At 37.9% G+C, this 26734-nt stretch overlaps 1 protein-coding gene across 1 annotated transcript in view; it reads right to left on the bottom strand.

Moving 5' to 3' along the window:
- Positions 1-26211, bottom strand: part of TMEM55A (transmembrane protein 55A) — a 46738-nt gene extending 20527 nt beyond the window's left edge. Inside the window, exons 1-3 of the mRNA XM_012643577.1 lie at positions 25995-26211; positions 6114-6262; positions 474-580 (exon numbers count right to left, since the gene is read on the bottom strand). Of these exons, the coding sequence (XP_012499031.1) occupies positions 474-580; positions 6114-6262; positions 25995-26100 (362 nt within the window). The 5' untranslated portion in view covers positions 26101-26211. The remainder of the gene's footprint in view (positions 1-473; positions 581-6113; positions 6263-25994) is intronic.
- Between the last annotated feature and the right edge of the window lie 523 nt (positions 26212-26734).

Raw genomic sequence — 26734 nt, 5'->3', positions numbered from 1 at the left:
TACAGTTAAGGTCCTTATATACTTGTGTCTGGGCACATCTATAATGGCACTGGGCATGGGCAAATAATTCCAGAATTTATTATATATAATATGCTCAGCAAAGACTAGTGGAGCATACAAAGAGATACACAATGACAACTAAAACACTTCCAGGTTAAGATTAATTATATCAAAGATAAGATAACTGGTTATTTCTAAATAAGTTCAATGAGTCACTGATTTATTATAGCACATTAATTACTTACATAACATAAAGAAAACATTCATTGCTCATTTAAGAATATTATATCCTACAAATACCTATGCCCATTAAATTCCAACTAAACATATCATTTCTTTAACAAAAAAAATCTAGGTCCTGTAATTACTTTGAGCACAAAGACTGTCTAGAACAAAGCCTGGCACATAATAAGCCTTTAATAAATACTTGTTGAAGGAATAAACGAATGAATGAATGAATCTTTATCTCTTACCAGTTGGGTCTCGGACATCCTATTCGCCGAGAGGTGTCCTTACAAATGAGGAGACAATTACAAGGGCATCTAACATATTTCTTCCCTGTTGGGGGATTTTTGATTGGCTAGATAAGAGAAGAAAATGTAAGCGCAGCAAATTAACCAAAGTACAGATTGTTAAAGTTTGTTCGTGTTTAAAAAGGAAATGATTCTGTTAAAACTAAGGCTCCCTATAGTGCTATCAAAGTACAGTTTAAGGAAAAGTACGCTGCCAGTGATTTCGAATAGCACAAATGTTGGCAAGCATTCTGTGAAATTTGTGGGTGGGGGGCTGTAGAGATTTAATTATTAAAGGCATACTTCAAAATTAGTTTGTACTGGCCTTTTAGTATGGGAGGAATATTTAGTGTACACCAAGAGATGTTTTCTCTTTAAAGTTCACAAGACAAGGTCATCTATCTGGCCACATGTAAACATTCACAGAGGATTCATGCACCTGTCTGGAAAGAATGAGCTCAATGAGCTCAGTGAGAAGAATAATGGGGAAACAGGAGTACATGATAAACTTGAATTTTTTTTTTTTTAGAGACAGAGTCTCACTCTGTCACCCTGGGTAGAGTGAAGTGGCATCAGCCTAGCTCACTGCAACCTCCAACTCCTGGGCTCAAGGGATCCTCCTGCCTCAGCCTCCCGAGTAGCTGGGACTGTAGGCGAGCGCCACAACACCCAGTTAATTTTTCTATTTTTATTATAGTAGAGGCAGGATCTCGCTCTTCCTCAGGTTGGTCTCGATTCCTGAGCTCAAGCAATCCACCGGCCTCAGCCTCCCAGAGTGCTAGAATTACAGGTCTGAGACACACTGCGCTGAGCTGAACTTGAATTTTTCTTAAACTCTACTTATTAGAATACAAGAAGTGATTAATTTCAAGATATACTTTAACTTAAAGACTCATAATCGCTTTTCATGCTAGTATTTCTTTAAAAAAAAACTGTAGTAAATTTAAAAGCAAGAATAAATAACGCCAAAGAAAGTACTTCTTGCAATACTATTAAGGGAATATTTCAAAATTAGTTTGTAGGTCAGTAAATTAGGTCAGTAAATATGAAATGTCCAATTTAAAATCAAAAGTGTAGTTTATTATATCTCAAACAAGCAGCAGTACAAATAATCAAAGTATGCGCCTAAACTACTGACACAGTTTTGCCATCTTAACAGTAGCTTTTTTATGCCAGCAACGAAGAAGCCCGGAGAGCGAGTGGCGATGAAATCGCAAAAGGCGTTTTCCATAGCTTGTTGAGAATTGAATGTTTTTTCCTTGCAAGAAGTGGTCTGAAGCCTGGAAGAAGTGGTAGTCAGTTGGTGCAAAGTCTGGTGAATATGGTAGATGACAGAGAGTTTCCAAGTCGATCCTCTGCAATTTGAGCAGCGTTGTTTGTGTGACATATGGTTGATCGTAGTCTTGCAAGAGGATTGGCCTGTCCCTATTGACCAATCTTGGCGCTTAATCACAAGCATCCTCATCATTTCATCCAACTGGTTGCAGTAGACATCCGCTGTAATCGATTGACCAGGTTTCACAAAGCTGTAGTGGACAAAAACCAGTGCTGGACCACCAGACAGACACCATTAGCTTTTTTTGATGAATATTCAGTTTTGGACTGTGTTTGGGCACTTCATCTTTATCCAACTATTGTGCGAATGCTTGAAATTGTCAAAAAGAATCCATTTTTCATTACACGGAACAATACAGTATAGAAATGGTTTGTCTTTATATCGTGACAGCAAAGAAAGACAAGCTTCGAGACGATTTCTCTTCTGATGCTCGTTTAACTCATGTGGAACCCATCTATCCAGCTTCTTTATCTTGCTGATTTGTTTCAAATGATCCAATTTTGTTGGAATAGTAAGGTGAAACCTTGCTGCCATTAATAATTTACAGGTAGGTTGAGATGGATTCACTTCCACTACAGCTTCCAGCTCATCGTTGTCCACCTTGGTCTCAGGTCGCCCACATGGCTCATTTTCAAGATTATAATAAAATCATCAGGACAGAATTTCTCAAACCATGGACGTACTGTGCGTTCATTAGCCACATCCTTCCCAAACACTTCATTGATATTTCTGGCTGTCTACACCGCGTTGGTTCCATGATGGGACTCATATTCAAAAACAACACAAATTTTTGACTTATCTGCAGTTTCACAAACATTGCTTTAAAAAAAAATTGAAAAATAATCACAAGCCAAAACGTGTGTTTGAAAGACTGACGATGTATCTTCACAATAAAAATAAAACAGTAAGTGTCAAAGTGAAATATCAGAGATATCAATTGTCAAATTTAGTATTTAAGGAAATAGGACATTTTGTATTTAATACCTTAGTGGGACATCAGCTTGTTAAACTAAATAATTTATGATGCACTGAAAGGAACAGACCATCACTCCTGTGGCATTTCTGTCAAAAATGTGTAACCTGAAGCTAATCATGAGGAAATATTAGACAAGCTCAAACTGAGAGGCATTCTACAATATATCTTGCTTGTACTTTTTGAAAATGTAAAGGTAATACAAGACAAAGTTTCAGACAAGGAGACATTAAAGAAGCATGACAATCAAATGTAACATGTGATTCTGATTTGACTGCTGGACCAGATTTTTTTTTTCATAAAGGACATTAATGGGAAAATTGGGAAAACATAAATTAGGTTAGCAGATTAGATAACATTATTGTATCAATGTTAATTTCCTGCATTTCATAATTGTACTGTGATTGTATAAGTGAATAACCTTGTTTTTAGGAAATTTACACTAAAATATTCAGGGGTAAAAGAGCACCATGTCTGCAATTATCATAAAAGCTTTTGGGAAAAGATTATTCATTTAGAGAAAGCTACTGTAGTAAAATGTTAACATTTGGGGAACGTGAGGGAAGGGCATATGGGAATTGTTTGTACTATATACAACTATTTTGGCATATATTCTGTGTGTGCAATAATTAAAAAAAAATTTGGTAAATAACATTGGTAGAAATAAATAAAAGTTAGCAATAAGCCTCTACACTACATTAAAGATAACTAAATATGAATATATAAAATTCACAAGCCTCTCAAACGTTTACCTACAGTTCCTAAAGTATCAAGAAAAATATAAATTGGGTTGATTTCTGAATATTTGAAATTTACCATTAAGTAAATGTGTGCTTGACAAATGACAGTGTTTGTTTTTATATTTTATTCTCACCTCACTTTCACACCTCAGTTCCCTCATTTTTAAAACAAGGCAATTGACCTAGCACTGGGCCTCTCCTTGGTGCTAGACCATGCTGGTCATGTCTGGCCTGTGCTGAAGTGAGGAAAAAAAAAGGACCTGGACATTGCACTTATGCATGAGTTTTAAAATTCTTACTTGGTAAAATGAATTCTTATGTTCCAGGCCATTGTGTTGAGCATTTGAACCCTATAGTCCCACCAGCGACCCAATGAGGTAGGTATTATTATAATAATTATACCACTTTATACGAGAATACGTATGTTTAGAGAAGTCCCCAGGGAAATGCATTAACAGCTACTAAGCAGCAGAGCTAGGACTGAAACGCCAACCTGTCAGCCTCCAAATCTCAGGCTCCTACTCACGTACACAGTCAACTAATGCGCCACTCTTTGTCCAGGACTTCTCAAATTTTCCATTAATTTGTCCTAGAAATAATTTGTCCTTTAAGCTTACATTCTGCTTTCTACACGTCTCTCTCTTTTTCTCTCACACACACAACACGCACATCCTTACTTCCCTTCCCAATTCTATCTACTGAAATAAAAAGGACTTCTGTTAACCTTATTTTTTTTGTTTGTTTTGTTTTTTAATCTCCACAGGTATATCAGGTTCCTGTCAGAGTGGCTGCGTGGGAGGAGAGATACATTGATATTTTGTTTTAGGTGACCTAGGGAAAATGAATCACAGCAAAACTGAACAAGGGACAGTGATAGCAGACACAAGGGAACTGCTCTGTTGGACCTTAGCCCTTTATATTTGTTGTTTTCAACCTGGAACTTCTCCAAAGAAGCTCCTAGGTGCCTAACACTTCTTCATTCATAAATTTAAGATCAAGTTACATTTGAAACATTAGCAAGTTGTATGTTAAGGCACTTCACGAAGACTTTTTTTTCCCCCACTGTTTTCCTCTTCTGTAATGTTACTGATTCCACACAAGGCAATCTGATTAGACACTATTCATTTTTTCTAGAATTATTGATATTTCTTTACTCCAGAGGGGCAGTAATTATGTAAAAACTTCAGCACAATTTCTCTTATGTCCAGAAGTAGTATACTCGTTGCCAGGCCCATTGATCTTGTATGCACTCAACCTTTCTAAGTGGTCAGATTGATGCTGTTTGCTAAATCCATGGGGACTTTGAGATGCCTGTGTGAATGACCTAGTCTGTCCTGTGTTACTTCCAAGTGTAAACATAAAACTTAAAACTCTTTTTTTCTTCTCATTAAACAACAAAAGTTGGTATGGGTGAAGGAATTGGAGAAGAAATTAACACTAAAATCAAATCCAAAAAACCTATAAGGCACTGTTTTTTGTAATTGCTATTTATATCTAACAACCCTTATTTGCTTGTCAGCTCTGCAAAGAGAACTAAAGAAGTTAATGCTAATTGAATTCACTAGTCAGTGTTCAGCTTATAATGAAAATAGCTGGTTTGGTAGGTATAATCTGTTTATACAATAAAGTCCTTCTCCAAATGATGTCCTTTATAGAAAAAATTATTTACAATGAAATATATTGCTTCATGACTTAAGGTCTTATGACTTTTCTATAAAACATATAAAGTCTAGTATCCATATTTTATGGCTCTTCAAGACACAGTAATCACTAGCTGACTTTTTAAAGATATTTCTAAAGAGGAAAAAATACAAACACCAAAAATTAACTTAATACTTAATTGTAGATTTTGAAAGAGATGGAAATTTTAAAAATAAAGCCTAACTATGATAGTAGAAACATATTTCATCTAAACCTGTATACACTTTACCAGTTTATTACTTGAAACTATAAAATTTTTTCTTAAAATTTAGTTGCTCCCGAAAGTTCATTAAAAAAAAATACCCTTCAAATTTTTTTAACATTTCACTAAGTTAATATTGAATAGATAGAATAAAATACCAAACTATTTATAAACCCTTTGGCACAAATGTCAATAATAAATGCATAATCACCAACGCCCAGGAAAACAATACTGATATCTTACAGATATAAAACAAGTTTAAATAATTTTCCATATAATAAGGACAAAGTACACATTTGTCATGAAGTTTAGTATACAGTATTTTCATTTTAGTAAAAACCAGAATGGATTTAGTTGTGATGTGGATAAATACTGAAGATATTTATAAATAACTACCATGGTCAGTTTTGTTTTAGAAAGTAAAAAGCCAAATGGAACTATATCAATTTCACCATGAAATTGTCTTAATGGAGTTAGCTTTAAACACATGGAGGCATCCTTCTATGATGAGAGAAGAAAGTACTACAAAAGATTGCCATATTTGTATCCAGCCCACATCTACTTTTAAGTAACATAAATGAAGTGCTTCCTTTAAAAATAAGATGTCAGATAACAATTTATGCTTCTATTAATGGAAATCTCTACTTACCGTAGCTTCATTGCAAACCGTGCACTTAACCACATGCTGGTGAAGCTTGCCATCCAAATTGATTAGGGACTGGCACACACGGCAGTTGATTACTGGAATACCACTGGCATCCGGACTGGCAATGGCTGTATATGGAGGTGGGAGTTCCGCTGAAAGGGGATTAGTCACTGAATCAGAGGCTCAGAGAAATTATTATGGCTGGCTTGAGCATATAACCAGTAGAAATAAAGTAGAAAATAAAGTCAAAAACTAAAATTTTCCCACATTCTTTTATTTATGTTTTTAAAGCTCACCAATTTATATTAGTTTTAGAGCATAAATATGGATATAAGCATGCACGAGACTATCTTGTCGAGCAGAATAATTCCTGACTCTGATAAAATACAAATCACGTTTGCCTAGTCTCCTCCCATAACCTCGTTTCCTATTATTAATCTATACTCAAAGTATCCACTCCATTCCTATGTGTAAATTCGTAAAGCCTGTAATAGGAGACTGGTGATTTATGCCTAAAGTAAAAACCTAACACTAGTGATCTGACTACCAAGAAACAGAAATGACAGATGAAAGCAAAGTTTTAAAATTGCTTGTACATACACATAAATTGTGTAGCTGTCATGCTCTTTATACTGGAACCAGTACAATGACTGCTGGCTATAGTAAGAATAAAACAAGGTTTTAGAGGCAGTCAAAAAGAGACAAAAATGAACAGAAAACTAAACTTATCATACTACTTTTGTGTATGTTTCATACTACTTTTGTATATGTTTAAAAATTCCCATAATACAAAGAAAGACACACACACAAACATACACTTTTTTTCTTTGTCAGTCAACTTAAGTTGACTCAGTAAAGGGTGAAGGCCCAGTTTCAGTGTTAAGTGTTCATCTATTAATACCAGCAGTGTATATTTGTTACAGAAATATGAGAAAAAAACTTTTGATATACTACCCTGGAATGGGATTTCTAAAGTGGACTGCCTAACCCATTTCCGCAGCTTTCTCAACTACAAGCATAGAAGGCCCTTTCAAGGTAAGGCATTTAGAAAAAGCCATACCCTAACACATGATTGAAGCACCACCAGAGAGAACTGACATCTCAAGGGGCTTCTGTAACACTATAAAATACCATCACAATAGCTCATCATAAAAAGAGATATTTTCAAAATAGAGGTTTCCTATCCACTGCATTAGATTCTGAACTCTGTTATATTTCAATAACAGAGCATAACACATTACATTATGTTTAAAATTCACATATTACCACCTGGTATCCTTGGGTTCATCATAGAGATTTTTTTCAGATTGCTAAGGATTAACAACAAGTGGTATTCATTCAAACGATTCATAAGCCAAATTTCTGCAGCAGCCAAGGCTCTGAAAGGGGCCAGTTTGAAATGACAATATGCTCTCATTTCTGGGAGGCTTATACCACAACACTGCCAAACATTGAACTTCAAAAGAAGCTATACGTGTCTTAAATTTTAAAAATAGCTCTAAATCCTTGAAAGAATTTGAGCTTGATCCAGAGTGACCTGTAATGTATTAATCAAGAAGATTAAAACAGGTTAAAGGGACAATAAGTCAACAATACATTTAAAGCCTTACAATTTGCAGGTTGCTTGATCAAATCTCATACAGAGGGCATTGTTCCCAGGGAAAAGAATATTTACTTCACTAGAAATTCAAGACACACTGCCTGCTGTATAATAATGAATATTGTTTTAATAATTATTTGCAGTAATATTATTAATAAAAGTTGGTTTCCTCTCTTGCTTTGTCTGAGTTGTGAAGTAACATGAAGCAGTTCTCCCATAATCCCAGGTCTCCATCTCACACAGAATGATAGAAAAAAATTTAAAGACAATCAAGACAATTTTATAAAGAAAACAAGTGCATTGGGGGTGAGAAGAGGAGGCAAAACACTGCACCTACATAAAAGGACACTGAAGCCCATTCATTCCATCAAGCAGAACCTTTGCTTAAAGGATTCTCCTAAGAAAAATTCAGAGAGTGATCTTCAGAATCACCTGAAGTGCATCAGAGCCAACAAAAACCAGTGAATTGTTGCTCTAAGATTTGCACTACATAAATTTTAATCTGTCAAAAGAGAAAGCCTTCAATGGCAAAAAAATATGTTTGAATCTACTCTTTGGAGACTTGGAAAGTGGAAGGAGGCGGACACAACAACCAGTGAGGATTAGAAATCTAAAATGGGAGGGACTATAAATCCCATGCGGCCAGGGCACATCTGGCTCGTTCACTACAGCTTCACCAGCACTTGTCACAGTGCCTGGTCTATGACAGATGCTGACTAAGTATTTATTGGACGGTGGAATGAATGAATGAATGAGAGAATCACGGATACTTATCAGACACATCTATCTCTCTTGGAAAAATAACACAAGGTATATTACCACTATTCTCCTTGCAGAGGAGCTAGGGTCCTGGCAGGAGAGTGCAGCTTGACTGAAAACAAGGCCTTCTTTTATATAGAAGGATACCTTCTCCAAATCAGGCATGGAGAGAGGTGAAATAGTCAGGGGATGCTGGCCTGGCCCACCAGATAAATGGACTCCATCCAAGAGATCAATAGAATGACAGATGTTGCAGCCTAATTGCTTCACTAATCATTGCTTCCAGGCCTTTGATTTCAATTTTCTGTCCATTACTTCAGCCCTAAACTGTTTTAGAGATATTTCTTATACTTTTGGCTTCTCCCTATCAATCAGATTTTACCCAAGGAAACCTGTAGCTCTATCTCCTCTTGTAAGGGACTTGTAATTTGAGAAATTCCAGTTATAACCTACAATAATTAGCAACTTTGATTTATTCATTTTTGTCTTTTCACTTTAAAACAACAGATCACCACTATTATACCTATTTTAAATTTAAAAATCCACTGTAGCCACGGCACTCTACTCAGGGCAGTAGAGTGAGACTCTGTCTCAAAAAAAAAAAAAAAAATCCACTGTAATCTCAGAACCCAAGATCATTAGATGTTGAAAGTCACAAAAATTCCTCATTTTGGAAAAGTCTTACTTGTTATTTAACTCATTGACTGCCACATTAGAAAAAAAATGTTGCCTTGGGGCCACGGTGTTTTATTAGAAAATAGAATAAAAACTTTGAAAACAAAATGATCGTTTCTAATTTAATGAAAAATTAAATTTATTGACTTCTATTCATTTAATCCACATTTTTAGAATTAATTTGTCAATATTAATTGTAACAATAAGAACATCAACAAGTAAGATTTTCATGAACCAACTGCAGGGTTTTGCCCAGGTTTTGCTTCATGAAGCCCCAGGCTCAAAACTAGCCTGAGTTAAATACAACTCGCAGGGCAGTTAATGTGTTAAACCATGGTCGTTTTCTCTATGAGGTTTGCCCTTAAGCTTTCTTCCTCCATGTGAGCAATATTTGTCAGGCCCGTAGTCCTTAATCCTAAAACAACTCCCTCAAAGCTCCAGAATAGCACAATGTTAGAAATTCAAACAATCTTAGGAATTATATTTTACAAAGCCCAGGGATTCTGACTTTTTAAGGGTTATGTAGAACTTTATCAAAGTCAAGAGCTGACTGCTGTCCCAGAGATCTCTCCATAATAATAGCTGTCTCCCTTAATAAATAATGACAATATAGGGAAAAATTATATAAAGACCAATGAAAAGATTTTATAGAAACAGGCAAGAATCTGATTGATAATGAAGATTTCTGGAGAATCAGATCTGGGTTAAAGGGAATTAGGAGGAGGAGGAGAAGGATTGAGTCAGGGGGAAAAAAATGAACAGAGTATAAAAAAGGAATCATTTCATGATAATAAAAATTTCATAGAAAATCTGTGACTCATCAAAAGGACAGAATGAAAGCATGTGGATCACAAGGCATACATAATGGTCTTTCTAAAACACTCAGAAGGAACCATTATTATTCTGTAAACCCACAAGTGATCAGATTACATTTTCCCATCACAAACATCGACTTAATTTATCTATTTTATGACAAACAGCCCTCCTATCTTGCTAATTCATCCTAGTGTATTAATCCATACTTCGTTTTTTTTCAGATACATCCTCCAGCATTTTAAAGATTGAAATTGTGTTGCTGGATTGCTCTGACCTTTATGGTAATATTTGTCAGTTTAATTCACTTATTGCACGAGCACACTCTTTATATTCAGCCCTTCAGGCCCTTGACAAAGATGTATCAAAATTGAAAAATGACATCAGATTAAAATGAGAATTATTTTAGGATATTATGACTATAAGAGGAGCAAGAAAAGTATAAAGGAGCAGCCTGAGAAGAAAGCCTGGCTTTTTTCTCCTCCAATTTTCATTGCAGGGATTCATTTTCCCTTAGGATCTTTGCAGAGAGTGTGGGTAGGGACAGACGAAGCTTGGCCACTATGGGATAGCTGCTTTTACTGTCAAACTTCTCTAGTCCAATTCAACAAAAAGAAAGAGAAGGTCACTTTCTGTTCCTCTCCTCTGAAACCAAAGAAATGAAACTATTGTAGGAGAGCTTGGGTTCTCCCAGACCCATGATACTCTAGGAAGGATTCGCCTGGCTAAAGTCAGATTAGAAGGTAAATGTGCTGGTTATCAGGTTACTGACCTCAGCTCCAAATCCACCCTTCTCTACACCCTTTTTTGGTGTTGGAGCTGGAACTCTGCAAAACTATAATTTGGTTTTGTGAGCTGGCTCCAGGTTATGCTCTGTTAACAGGAGGTGATAGAGGAGCCTCTGCAAGGCTGGAGGAGGAAGGGACTAGTTCCTTTTATTTGTTACCTGTTTGCTCCCAACCTGCTTGCTCTTTCTCTGAATGTCATCCCAGGAGTATTACTTCACCCTGGAGGCAGCACTTCTTTCCCACAGGACCACTGAAGCCAGTTGGCAGTTTTCAACATTTGCCAGAACCAGCTTCATTGTTCCCCTGCTCAGGGAAGACCCCAGCACCAGCTAGCTGGTGCCCTTTCCCCAGGTGTACAAGGTCTTTCCCCAGAGTTCAGAGACACCAGCACCAGCAGGCCAGTGCCTCTTCTTCAGAGGTCATGTTTCAGTTCTGCAGGACCCCTCCTCTACATTCCCAAGTTTTAATAGTTCCAATCTCTTCACTTTGTTCTCTCAGCCCTAGTGTTGGTAGCTGATTCCTGCTACCTCCTTGATACCTTAGAGTAATATGTTTACCTCTCAGTTACCTAGTTAATAACTTTATACCTGGTTAACAATTCTTTATATTAAATTCTATTGTGTGGTTTCTGTCTTCTAACCAGTCCTGACTGATATAGAAACTCATATTAGAAGTGATCCCAGGAAACAAACCCTCAAAGATGGAATTGGAGGAGTGGTTTGGTCAACGAGGGCCTGAATGCCATGTCGAGATCCTTACCAAAACGAAACAGGATGGTAGTAATCCATGGCATATGGTGCCATCCTGATAAATCAGATTATCCACTACAGTTGATTGTGATGTTTGTGGCTCTGTCACATGATCATTATGGCAGTAATAATTACCATATGGCCTGAGAGATGGATGGATTCTTATAAATGCACTGGACACTTACAGACAGAAAATGAGAAGTTCAGGTCTTTAAACTCTCAGCTCAAGTCATGGTTAGAGAACCAGAGAACCTCTATTGCAGTCTTAAAAGCATCACATTTCTAATTAACAAAGGGAATATACTGCTGGAAACCAAACCCAAAACTTAATTGTGCAGATTGCAAAATTATAACTTCAGAACATCCATAGCCTTAGAAGCCTCTCATTGAAAGTTAGGACATCGATTGTAAAGGTGTGGAACTCTGAAACTCGGAATGGGGACATCTGGTTTTGCTCAAACAGAGCTCAGAATCTTAAATTCCTAAGTCACTCTGAGCCTCCCTTGCAAATGGAAAATATCTTTTCCTCTTGTGTCTAAGGAGCCAAGTCTTCCCCTGCTGGAAAACGCTGTCATGACCTTACCTGAGGCAGCTGCCTAACCAAGGGATGGCCATTCTTCTTAAAATCCACCCTCGAAACCCCCTGTTGCTTCAAGACTCGTAACTAAAGTCAAACCTCAACATATTACAGAAGGGCAAATACAAAGTCTAACTCAGTAAGATGCAGCTTATACATCAAGAGAATTGCAAGGTTTTGATAGTATATATTGTCATAAATCTGTAGAATATTTGTGGGAGCGGATCCTAAGGGTGTTAAACCAAAGAAGATGGAACGTAATACTGAAATGAGCCAGATTTTCTGGATTTGATATTTGTTTTAAAGCTAGAAGTAGCTCTAAGAGTTTACTTGTTGGTTGATGACACTTGGTCTTACATTTAATGAGGTTGAGATGCCAGAACATCCCTAGCATAGTACAGAAAAAGCAATCAGGGCTTAGGGAGTTAGGAATGTTGGAGTGGATTTATGATATAAAACCTGCATACTCACACCTCACTATATCCCCTGAGAGGGCCCAAAGCATACTTCCTTCATGAAGCCATCAATAAATGCATAATTTAGAGGAACACATGCATCCTGCTGTAGTTGCTCTCCAATGCAGACCAGGCATCACAGAATGACATGACCCTACTGAGATGTGCTGCCCGATTTTAATGAGGATGATGGGATCCCAGACTAATAGGACAAATAGCAGCAATTAAACACCAAAGATAAGGTGGGTGCATTTATTATAAAGGAAGTAGTGGATATTAGAATATTTTGACACGCAGGGACTCTTAGCAGTGGATAATTGAAATTAGCCTAGGATTGAAATGGATGGGTAATCTGCAAAAATGTTATTTGGTTGTTTATATTAGAAAAAACTCTAGGTGTTTTAACCAGCAATCGAACTTGAGTAGCTGCAAAAGAGAGTCATGATCTTTCTACCAGTTTCCAACAAAAGCAGGTTCACGACCCAGAGCATCTTTATTGAAGGGGTGGCTGGTACCCTTGAGGAAGGATCCAGCAGCATTGCCACAATATGTACCATAAATCTCCCTTCAAACCTTCAGCACAGAGACCTGAGGCTATTTACTAGATTATTTAAGTGGGAAAAGAAAATAACCCAGACTGTTCAGTGATTACCAGAAACTGGTCTTTAAACAGTGATGATTCCAGAGGGGCGCAAAGTGGCCATCAGGTGACGGATGGAATCTTAACCCCGGCTCACCTCATAGTCATCCCAGTAGATCTGGGGACCCACCCTGAATTACATTTTCTCAGTTCCTGAAAACATAACTGGAACAAACATTCTTGGCTACCAGCAAAATTGCCAACTTTGTTCTCTGGTCCATAGGTTAATGCAGAAAGAGTCAAGTGGAAGCCTCTGGAACTTATTCCAAAAGCAACACCACATCCATAGGGGAACTGCAGAGATTAGTACCACTGTGAAAGGTGTGAAAGATGCAGGGGTGGTGATACCTATCACATCTTCATCCAACTTGCTTGTTATTATTCTAAATTTGACTGCTGCTCCAGGGCAATCCTACTTCCTTAACTGAAGAGTTATGGTAAGGTCCCTCTGTGAGCTCTGATGGCAGAGAAAGTCAAGAGGCCTTGAGCTATAGTCAGGTGAAAAGCAGCAGCCAGTCAGACTGTTGATAGTGGATGCCTAGGAGGTAGATAACATTCAGTCGGTTCCAAGTTCTCAAGTATCTACTCTGTACCAGTCACTGTGCTAGATACATGACAGGGATACCAAGGAGAATGAGGTATGCTCTTGAGGCTCAAAGAGGATCCATGACTCAAAGAGCTCATGTTCTGAAAATGCAGAAAGGCTGTACAACTACAATTACAATTTGGTGTGTTAAGTGCCCTGATAAGGACATGCACACAGTGGACTATGGGAGCATGCATGAGGACATCTAAAGCTGCCTAACACAAGGTATGTGCAGAGTTGGGGGGAGGGGAGAAAAAAGAAGAGTGGTGGTACAGTCATCCTGGTACAATTTAGCATTTCTTCAAGTGCTGCAACCCTTCTATATTTAAAAAATATATATTTTTGAAGAGACACGGGTCTCACTATGTTGCCCAGGCTGGAGTGCAGTGGCTATTCACAGGCATGATCCCACTACCGATCAGCAGGAGAGTTTTGACCTGCTCCGTTTCCAACCTGGACCAGTTCACCTCTCCTTAGGCAACTTGATGGTCCCCGGTCCTGAGAGGTCATCATATTGATGCCAAACTTAGTGCAGACACCCAATCGGCATAGCGCACTACAGTCCAGAACTCCTGAGCTCACGCGATCCTCCCGCCTCAGCCTCCCAAGTAACTGGGACTACAGGCATGCCACTACACCCTGTCTTCCTGTATATTTTTACCATCAACACCTTCCTTCAAACAGTAGCTCTGGAAAAACAGCCATACCTTATTAACTGTAGTTGTAACATAAGCTTGGGACCAAAATCAATCTACATCCTAGCACTCCAGTACTGCTTGTAGGAGCATATGTGGGTCCCGGGTAGACTTTAAGCTACCAACACATCAGATATCCTCATATGGCAGGTGATAATGAACACTGAATCCACTATGACTTATTCATTTATTATCTTTCCTTACCTTAGTGGGTGCAGGCATTTGGGTTGTGTCAAAAAACTGCCATATAACTGGAAACATTGGCAAGAAATGCCCAATGACCTGCCAATGACCAATTCCTTAAGGACAACAGCTTCTGCTCTGACATCTATAGGTCTCATAAGTCCATCTCTACCTTATCCTCATAATACATTTCACTTGTGGCACAGGTGCTTTCTTCAAGTATAGACAGTTTATAAGTTATATATTCTCCTCTCACTTTATCGATTACTTTATAATTCAAAAAATGCAATTTTCTGGCATGATTTATGTGAAATCATATTGTATATTTGCATGGCTCCATTCTTAGTTTGTTGTTTACAATATTGCTTCAAAGAAAGCACGTGTTTGAAGAAAAATAGTGATTTTTATTACAGAAAATAAATTGCTTTTAGTGCAAAAAATGCACGAGCCTAGAAATTAAGAAATTCTTCTTTTGGCATGAGGAGGCAAAGAATCCCTATTCTGTCACTCTTCCTAGACAGCTCACTTCACTATCACAGGCTGTGTGTATTTTCTCAGGGAAAGCAAGGCATGCCTTTGTACATAACTAGGTGTACACATTAAATGATAACTTACAGATTACAAGTATCCATAAATCACAGTTATAAAATGTACTTATATATAATTGAACCCAAAATTTGTTTTAAGATATTTTAGATAAAAGAGGATATGAGAGAAAAAGGTGACCTGAGTATATGGGGGAGGGGAGACAGTTCAACTGGATTTGCAACATTTTATTTTCTTAAATATATGAAACTGTATGATACAATGTTAAGGTCCAATAAAATTTGGTGGTAAAATATGTGAACTATTATATTATAATTTGTATTTTTCTAACCTAAAATATTTCCCCCATTCACTTTTTAAATAACCTAGGGATTAATATATTTTAGATAAAAAGTCAATAGTAATTTTGAAATTTTGGACATATTCACCATAAACCTGAGCAAAATCAGATATATACATGGGGGTCTGATGAACCTCTTAGAATCAATATTTATTTTTGCAAGCATACAATAAGTGCTGAAAGATATTTAGTGAGTAAATCCTTTAAATTCTACTGCATATATATTTTTAGTCCATGGGCTAACTAAATGTCTTTTTGAAATATAGAAATCACTACAGAAATACGAAAGTTGAGCAGAAGACAGCAGTTCCCATTGCAGCCAGCAGGGGTAGAGTTCCCACTGTAGGCACAGAGTTCTTCCCTTTGTCATGGGGACATTTTTAATGAGGAAAGGGATCTGACCACATGCTCTGCAGGATCACTTCTGTCTTTTGTTTTCACATTACTCCAGCTCCCTGTAGAACCTTCACTCCCTAAGTGACTTCATCATCACCATCATGCCATCCTTCCTTGTTTTCTTGGTCTATCATTCATTCATACAACTGGTATTTGTTAAATGCCATATGCCAAGACCATATACAAGGGACTGTGGTAAGGCTCAGAGATGAGACAGGAATCCTATCTCCCTCCTTGTCTCTCCCTATAGGATCCCATATACAAATAAGTTTTAAGATATATAATGGAAATGTTGTCAGATATTGCTTTGGGAATATATATATTCCAACAACAGAGATTAGAAAAGACTGCATGAAAGAAAAAGGCTTTGATGAATGGGTACAAATTAAAAGTTATAGTTTTCAGAATCCCTTTCCTACACATCTACCTACAGGAAGTAAAAAGTAAATCTCCATCTGGAAAAGACTAGAAATAGCTAATAAATGATACTGGATGAGGCAATGAGTATGGTGTTAGGGAAAAGTGAGTACCTAGTGATGTTTTCCATCTTAAAAACAGGACTCTGCCTATTAAGATCTTGACAGGCTGGAGTAACGGACCAAATCAAACATGATGAAATGTAGCAGGCACAACTGCAAGGACCTGTACAGAGATGTGGGGACAAAGTCTAAAAGATGGCTTTTGTTAAAATGTTCAGGATACTAATCAAGGATAAACTGTTCAGATATTAAGAATATAATGTGGCCAAAGTATAATATATTTTTATGATATATTGAATTTTTATTAGTAATATATTTGCATGGCTCAAAAATCAAAATAGTGTAAAAAAGGTATATGCTCAAAATTATTATTCCAACTCTTGTGTCCATCCACCATGTCTTACTTCAGAGATTTTCACTTATGTTATTGTTCTTATGTATCCTTTCAGTGTTCTCGAAGCTAATACAGGTAATATACACATATACTATTCTCATTTCCTCCATCTTTCTTACACAAAAGAGAGTATGCCTTATATACTGTTCTTCATCTTGCTTTTTTCACTTTATAACATATCCTGGCAATCTTTTTCATAATAGTAGATAGAACTGAATCATTTCTTTTCCAGCTACATATTGTTTAATTTTGTGGATATGACATGGCTTATTGTGGTGGTTTTACTAATATAACCTGGCCATAATTTCTTTGACACTCCTCCCATTGAAAGGTGAAGTCTTTGTGACTTCACCTTGAATCCAGGTGGTTTATTACTGCTTTGACCAATACATCATGGCAGAAGTGACATTAGATTTGACTTTTGAGACTGGGTCATAAAAGACCACATGGCTTTCACTTAGATCATCTTGTATTCAGGCATGCCTGACAGTTTTAATAATGTCCTATGTCCTCATTAGGGGCTGACAGCAAATCCAAATACTCATTTTGTTGAGCCTGGCAAAGTATTCTGTATAGAGAAGTAGAACAGGACTCCTATGTTCTGTAAATCTGGAAAATGCTTTTGTTATAAAAATTTTAAATAATTTTGTATTAGTTTGTGGAATCCATACAGCTCAGTGGAAATTAGTATTTATTTGGGACGTGTCCTGTGGTCTAAAAGGTGCTTGAAAATCTTCTTACTTTAAATCTACTCACTATCATTTCTATATATTGTTTCTCCTCTGTATGGTGAATCTTAGCACTTAATCTCTGAAACCATAACATTTCATCTTGTAATCTGCTTTCCCCCAAATACTCCCTCTGTAGAAATGATATGTTCAAACATTGAACAGTTAGGGGCTTTCTTGTATAGTGCTTTAAAATCTATATTATAAAACAACCAAGCTTAAATATCTCGACAAAATATGAAAGGAAGAAAGATTTTGCCATTGCTTTTAGAAATAACTGCTTAGAATAAAATGCCCTATCCAGTCATGTAGCACATGCAAATATTAATACATTCTACAGAGGAATAAAACATTGCATGCTAGTTGGGCTTCTGAGGCCTAAAAGAACCATATAACATTCCTTAATGTTCAATATTCTATCTTTCCAACTTCCAAAAAAATACTAGAATAAATTGGAATTTAAGTGAAAGAGGGGCTTTGGAAGTAAAAGAGTGAGGTAAGAAAGGATAATAAGCATCTATATTTTAAAGTTACAGACATACTTTCTTAGGTGTATCTAGATTCCTTACAGAGAATAATTATGTCATAAAACACAAAAGCCAAAGAGAACATAATATACCACTCCTTTTATAAATGTGGAAAACTGAGGCCCTAAGATGTAAAGTAACTATTCTAAGGTCAAACCAGCAGTAAAGAAGAGATAAGAAATAACTCAAGTTTCAGGTCTCCCAAGCCAAACAAACCAGGTAGTAGATATTCTCTGAGACTATGAAAGGATTTAATTACACGATGCTTGAACAACTCACTGAAGTCCAGGAAAAGGAATCATGCTTTTTGCTTTTTTCATGTATATTTTTTCTTCTTACAGAAAAAAAAAATTCCCTTTACTGATAAAAGAAAAACAGAGAAGGCTTCTCAAAAGAATAGAAAACAGCAGGAGCGATGTATTCCCTTTTAAGAGCTATTAAAGGGATGTCATTCCCAGTTTATTGAATACCACTTAGACATTATAAAAATGAAACCCAGAACAGCTGAGCACAAAGCTATATGCAGGGTTGTCTGCTTTTCCCCAAAATGAAAGGATTAGGGTTTCCATTTGGATCACTTCCCAGAGACTTGCTTATTGCCCTCAAAGATGGTTATGAACATCCATCCGGCTAACTCTCCTCTCCAACATCTGTATCCATCTGGCTAACATCTGTATCCATCTGGCAAATCTTGTAAAATTTTTAACAGAATGCTCCTAAAAGTTTGACATTCCTAAAAAGAGTTTGCATAGTCTTTGGAAATAAACGGGAATTCCAGAGCATCGTCTCCTACCACACAGGGAAATGTTTTCACATTTAATAAATAATTGTTGAAGGAAATTTGCTCTCCAACCCCAATGTCTCTTCAGACTCCAGACTTGTACGTCCAACTGCCTACTCAACATCCCAACTGAATCAAGACTAAAGGTATTGCAAACTCAACATGTCTGAAACAGAATATTGATTTCCACTGTCCTTCTCCCCCTCGCACACACATGGCCAACTCCTCCTCCTGTGTGCCTACCTCTAGGTACAAGGTAGTGTACCTAGCTGCTTAGGTCATTTTTGGAGATTTGTGGCTCCTTTCTTTCCACTGATTTAATCCATCAGCACATCCTGTGGCTCTATGTTTAAAACACGCCCTGACTCCAATCACATCTCAGTGTTTCCTTCACCTCTGCCCTGGTTCAGACACCATCACCTCTTGCTTCTTCTACTCTTGCAGCCTCCTGATTAGTCTCATGTCTTATTAGCCTCTTCTCATTTCCCCCCCAATAATCCTTTCTCCAGACACTAACCAGGACCATCTCCTTAAAAAGTAAAATGTTTTATGTCTCTCCTTTGCTCCGAACTCCCCATAGCTTCTTATTGTCCTCAGGATACAATTTCGAATATGGAATAGAACACTCTCCTGGGCTTCCCTCATCCACACCTCTGACCTCTTCCACCACACTTCCTCTAAGTCACCATGCTGTAATCCACTGCCTTCCTTGTTTTTAAAATAGTAACTTTTATTTACACTTGCTGTTCCCATTGCCTGGAACACTCTTCCCCAAATCTTCCAATGGCTGATTCCAACTCACTTTTCAGGTGTCTGGGCGATTGTTATCTCTGGGATAACTTTCTGAACACCCATATAAAACACTCCCCACCGAGACGGTTGCTCTCTAGACTCATATCCTGCTTTATTTTCTCCATTTTCTGAAACTGTAATGCTTACTGCATGTATCTCTCACTGGAATGAACGTAAGCTCCCCAGCATCTGGAATAGTATAACAGGCACTCGAATATTTGAAAGGATGACTGAACAAATGAAACATTTCTTGATTAATATTTTAAAGATACCGGATAGAGACAGAAGGGAATGTGGGCATTATAACAGAGAATAAAAAAAACTCCTGGAGCCTGATGCCTACAGAAAAATGGAAAAAGACTACAGTAAGAAATGGGCTTGTCACCATACTAGAAAGCTAGAAGCAGATATTGACCAATGTTTGGGCTCTTTTTTCACTTGAAAAGGATGTGGCCTCAGTGAAGTAGATTTTGATTCAAGAACCAATTTGAAAAAAATTTCCTTAAATAGAGCATTAGCATTAGCATAGCACAAAATCAGGCTTCTCGTGTTCAGCAACATGGCGCTTGCTCAGTATCGCAGTGGGTGCACACCCTACTGGGGCCCTGGGTAGCTTTAGGAAGCTGCTGTCAGATATGTTGCATCTTTTCTTGCTCATTACAACAACCTGGCTTCCAGGGGATTTCAGAATCCTTGACAAATAAAGTGAGAATTTAATCTAACCTTACAGTGGGTTGTGCATGTGGTATGGGTCCCTGGGTCTTCATCTCTTCCTGCCAATCCACAGTCAGCCTTAAATGCTGCAAGGATGCAAAGACTTTGCCAAAATATGTTCAAGCTCTCTAAATCAGTAGAAGTATAGACTAGTGTAGAACACAGTTATAAGTAAACTAAGAATTTATCCCCACATTAAACTCAGGCACCATCTAACCTTAGATTTCTCCAGTTATGGGACATAAGAGCACCACTAAAAATAAACCTTAGGTACTGTAGGATTTCTAAGAAAGAACAAGAGTACATATTAAATATTAATAACTTATCTCTCAAACCAGGAGTCAATTTATTTTCTTTTTCTACTCACTCAAAATATTTCCTTAAGCAATTTCAAATTTACATTTTTTTAAAAAGTGAAACAAAGGTGACAGGGATATGGCAATGCCTTCTAAAACACAATTGTTGCTTCACAGAAAACCTAAATGTGTTTCAGACTAAAGGAATATTAATCTCTTCATTGAAATTAAGCTGCTTCAAGGTAAGTTTGCAATTAAAATAAAGGTATATTAGACTATGACATTAGATAGAAAAGAATAATTCTTCAATTCTTTAAAAAGGACTTGAATATAAACAAATATAAACAACTCTCTCTAAGGTCCCTAATGACCTCCATGATACTCAGATCAAAAGACATTTTTGTCCTTATCTTTTTGTTCTTTCTTGCAGCTTTCACATGATGACTCCTTCATTCTTGAAGTATTTTCTGCCCCTTGATCTGTGATATTATCATCTTCTGGTTTTCTCCCTACCTCACTGGCAGCTAGGTTCATCCTCCTCTATCTAATCACTAAACATGAGAGTTTTTCAAAGCTTTGTCCAGGCTCTCTCCTCTTCTTACTTTACTCTTTCTCCCTAGGTGATCTCATTTGGAGGTTCCCAAACTTTTTCACATCGAGGTACATAGAGAAAACGACAATATTTGCATGGCTACTCTGAGCTGGAGGCCAATGGCCTGAAGGCTTTAATCAATATCTTAACACATGTGTATTTCATTGAGGCACATCCATGGCACACTAGTGGGGCCCTGGGGAGCTCTGAATCAACATCCATGTATTTAGCTGTCACCAATATGCAAATAATGCACAATTTTATATTTTCAGCCCAGGCCTCATTTCTTAGTCCTACACTTGTAGATCTGATTGTCACATCTCTTCTTGGATATTTGAAAGCATCTGAAATGTAACATTTCTAAAACTAAGGTCATGATCAACGTTCCCCAAAACTTGGTCCTCATCTGGTGTTGTCTGCTTAATGTAGGTAATCACACCATTGAATTGTATAAGCCAGACTTTTAGGAGATACCCTCACCACTTCTCTCTCCCTCCTTTGTACAATCCATCATCAAGTCCTGTTCAATACACCTGCTAAACATCATCCCTTTTCTCTTTACCTCCACCACCACCTGAGTCCAAACTATCATCAGAGTTCACTGAATTTGCCAGAAATTATGACAGTAGTCAAGGAAGCCATCTTCTCTAGCCAATCCTCAAATTCATTCTTTAACCTATAGAGCGATTCAAAAATAAGCAAACATCTAATCCAGGCATCCCTTTGCTTAAGGCAAAATTCCTTAACATGACGAACAATGCCCTGGATGAATTGACTCATATTTATTGTTCTGGTTACCTATTGCTACAGAACAAATCACCCAAAATCTTAGTAGCTTAAAACAACAATTTGATATTAGCACTACTGATTCTGTGGGTTACTCAGCCTCAGTTGGGTGGTTATCACCTAGAGTCTCTTATGCAGTTGTAGTAAGAATTTGGCTAGGGATGGAGTCATCTGAAGACTCAACTGGGCTAGGTTCCCAAGATGGCATCTTCACTCACATGTCTGAGGGCTGATCAAGCATCTTTCTCTCCATGTAGCCTAGTTTAAGGGTCCTTAAAGCATGGCAGTCTCAGTATGTTCCACTTCCTACATGACAAGTTACTTTTCCCAGAGTGCACTTTATAAGAGACCAAGACAAAAGCTGTAAAACCTCTTCTGACCTAGCCTCCAAAGTCATTCAGCATATCTTATATCTTATTTTAGAAGTCAAAATCAAGTCACGGGGCCAGCCCAGATTCAAGAGAAGGAACTATGAGAGGGCTTGAACATCAGAAGACATAGTTCTTTGGAGGGGGAAGGCAGTCTTTAGAGAATATCAACCACGTTACCTCTGCAATCCCATTTTGCAGTACATTTCCTACTACTGTTTCCACTTTAGCCACACTGGCCTTTCTTAAGTTCCTTGTATTTGCCACACTCCATCTTGCTAAAAGCTTTGCCCATACCACTTTCTTTGCCTAGAATGCTCTTCCAATCTCCTTTTTGCCAAGTTAACTCCTGCTCAACTTTCAGATCTCAATCGAGCTTCACAAAAGCCTTCCCTGACTCCCCTAAACAGTTTAAATCTTAATTTATCCTCTCAAGGTACTGGATTCATTCCCGTCACTGTCCTTATTGTCATTGTATTTTGCACTTGTTTGTGTGATTATGTCGTTTACGTCTCAATATTACCACTACACTGGAAGAGGAACCATGTCTTTTTTTCCCCTCCTACCACAGTGCTTGGCTGGTACTCAAATATTTATTTACTGAATGAACCAAAGAAATAAACTAAGTCAATCAAACTGTCTGCCTCTGGATATCAAATTATTTTTTTCCTTGTATGCATTACAGTGAAGTATATAATCACATTCCCATATTTAATATGTAGATAATCAGACAACCTGAAACATAAGCCATTTTCTCAGAGGAAATCTTATAAATTTAAAGGTCATATTCTTTTGCCACATCTACCTACAAAATTACAGGTATAGGTAGGTATAAAGTAATCAATTAGTATATCCAAACTATATAAATCTTGTGATATTTCTTCCAATCCCCTTTCAAATGAGCCTAAAACTGTCTTCAGTTTTCATTTCTATACCTAATCAGTAGCTGGCAAATATACCAAATGAAGCACTTGACATCAGGAGAGAGATGATTTCCTAGTCTATGCAGGAATCCAGTACTCACAGTAGAGACCACTAGAAGCATTCCACTTAGAAACCCAGGAGGATTGTTACACAGACCACACGTGATTTTTCTTGCACTAAAACCAGATGCATAATACTAACTGCTCCCACTACATTATTAATAACCTGTCTAGAAATAAACACTCTACCAACTTTCAACCTGAAATGGAACATATCATCTTAGGGGTGGTAACTAACATTCCTGTTCTTTAGAAGGTGACACAAAGAGCAAAGGGTTGGATTGGAGAAAATATTCACTAGTTATGGCTCCTAACTTTTTTTTTAAATAAAAGTCTGAGTAATTACGAATGATATCATAAACTAAAGTTCATTATCAGAAAGTACATTCTATTTTTGATCTTTTGAATTCTAATTGTCAACTCTAATTGTTTTCGACTACTAAAAACACTTGGTCTAGTGACAGAATTTTTTTTACAATCTGAAATAATTCAATCATATGTTTACTTATTCTTTCTCCCCACTATGACATAGATTCCACAAGGGCATGGGTTTGATTAGTCTTGTTCACCTACAGCAGTGCCAGGGACATTGTGCTGCCAAATGAATGAATGAATGAATGAATGGTGGTGGTCTTCCAGAATTAGATCTTGCGTATTACTCATAATATTTATGAAGATGCTTACTTGTTATTTATCAAGAAAAGATATTCTGTCAAAATGCAAAAAAAAAAAAGACTTTACTTCTCGTTTACGCTTCTTCATAGGTATTATGCTGTATGAAATTAGTATCTCAAATTATTAATATCTAACCTGACTCATGCACCAGTTACGAAAAAAATTTACTCTACCATAAGGCAGAAGAGCTTTTTGCTAAATCATTGACTTTCTCTGGGTGTTAAAAGTTTTCTAGAATGAAACAACTTTTTTCAGTGGCTGAACTGGAACTTGTATTTATTGTGTACTTTGAGGAGTCTCGTTAGGTTAAACAAATATATTGCAAATAATAAAGAAGTCTACAAGTAGGTCCATGAGTGTGACCATTTTTCATGAATAATTTAGCCACTAGTTGACTAAAACTACGACAACATCGATCCAAGATAGAGGGCATGAAAACAGGTTATAGGATAGTTACTTATGTCCAAACTCTGTCTCTTGAGCAATCGTCAAATATTTTGTCACAAACCGCTGACTTGATGAAGTTGACACATTCATTAATAAGTTTGTAAGCCTATTCTATACCATACAATTCAGATAACAGTAAAATATTAATATTGAATTGGCCCATTAAAGGAAATCCTCCAACCTGGCATCCTCTGATACAAGTTTAATGCTGACTAACAAACATGACCCCTGGGTTTTCTGTAAGTGAGTCTATTCCGTTTTGCACCTTATTTCTCAAGCCATTGATCACATTAGATTATTTATAGCTAAATATATGTTTCCTTTGTCCTGTTTCTTGCTTAAGTGTGGATTAGGATCTAGAGAGCTGATTTTCAAGTTAGAATGTGTTAAATGTAAGTTTTAAATACCAGGCAAGTTCAATCTGCTCTACAGCTGCTCCAATTCCAGACTTGAACTTAGAAAAGTTGTGTTACAAGAAACACGACCTGCCTATATTTTCAAAAGCATTAATTTCGTCTCCTTGAATTCTTAAACTTCACTTACATTCAGCCAAAAAAGAGAGAGATGCACTTATGCTACATTTGCAAGTGTCATTTTTGACCAATCTTCACGACCCTAAGTGTTTTTTAAGGTCTTGCCTTCCAGTTTCTATAACTCATGACTCTACCTTCTTCTTTTACTATAGCAATCAATTAAAAGGCTTAGAACAAAGATAGATCTTTAAATAAATCAAATAGTTTGGTAAATAGACACCCCTCTTCCTTCTTCGGACCCCATTGCCATTTCATCTTTTTTAATTCTATCTTGGGAAGAAAAATAAATAGAAATATATGCAGTATTAACTTGGGTTACTTTTTAAAAGTTAATTTCAATCTCACCCAGACATGCATTAAAAATACCCCATCTTCCCTTCTGTCAGAAGTAAGGTTCTTCCTTCTCATTCACAACTAAAGCTAACACATGTTCCTTACAAATAGGAGTAATAACGGAGGGCAGGAATTTCAGACATGTTAGGAATATTGATCAACTGTATTCGTTCTGGTAAGGCAATTAATTCCCTGATAGAAGAGAGCACTGGTGAGTGAATAGTAGGAGATGCATATTTTTCCAGCTAAAGCCCTTTCAAGGACGGATGCCAAGGTGAGCAGTACGCCCGGTTTCTCAGCAATGGGAAAGGATTTGTGAATGATTATGAAAAATTCGCACCACCTCCCAGCTGCACTTGGGGGCTGCTCTGAAAGCAGCAAAGCACAGCTTGGGAAATTCTTGTCACATCCCGTAGCCCTGGATAAGAAGTGGTGAAATACACACACACACACACACACACACACACACACACACACACACCCCACCGCCACCACCAGAAAAGCCCTGCGGTGAAGCTTTCAAGCAGGCGTCCTTCTCCCCCATCCTTCTCCCCAAGTGAGAGAGGCTCGCCTCCATCTCGAAGCTATAACTCCCAGCTCTTTTATCATTCTAGGCTTTTTCTTGCACAGGAGAACGGTCTACCCTGGCCTTACCTCTGGGGCTGGTTTCTTGCAAGTACGGTGGGGCGGTGGGAGTGACATTTCCCGACTGGGATGCTGACAGCAGAGGCGAGCGTTCGTCCACCCCGTCAGCAGCCATGACTGCGGCAGCGGCGGGCCCGGGGGCGGCTGAGCCGGCTGCGGCCTCGGTGGAGGTGGCGGCTCGCGTTGCTGCTTCTGCGGCCGCTGCTGCCGCCTCCGGGAGGGCCCAGGATGTGTCACAAGGCAGGAGGCGGGGGCAGGGAAGGGTGCGGGACCGAGGGGCGGAGGAAGGGAAGCGCGCAGGGAGGCACGACGGGGGCGGGGAGGGGAGAGAGCGCGAGCCCGAGAGCAGGAGGAGGGGAAGAAGTGCAGGAGGGAGCCCAGCCAGCCTGGGCAAAGGGATACATTAGGACTGACCGGGAAAGGCGAGGAGGGGAAGGCGCCCAGCAACCGAAAGGGGAGAAGGGGTACTTGGGATGCTGCGGCGACAAGTCTTTTTCTCTAAGAAGATGGATTTTAAAGAGAGAGAGAGAGAGAGAGAGAGCATCCTGATAGGGGCTAAGAGAAAAGGCCTATGACTTGATTAGAGGAAAACTAGAGCAAACACAGATATCAAGTTTAGCTCCTCTAGGGAGGAGGGACTGATTCTTGGCTATCAAACTTTGCAGCAATTGTATGAAGAAAGCTTATTCCTGGGGTTATCAATTCCTTCTTAGGGGTTCTTTTGTTACGAATTTATTTTCCAGCGTCTG

This window comes from Propithecus coquereli, unplaced genomic scaffold (assembly GCF_000956105.1).
Source record: "Propithecus coquereli isolate 6110/MARCELLA unplaced genomic scaffold, Pcoq_1.0 Scaffold2, whole genome shotgun sequence".
Taxonomy (NCBI): domain Eukaryota; kingdom Metazoa; phylum Chordata; class Mammalia; order Primates; family Indriidae; genus Propithecus; species Propithecus coquereli.
The sequence above is the reverse complement of the archived record's forward strand: the minus strand, read 5'-3'. Positions and strand labels throughout refer to the sequence as shown.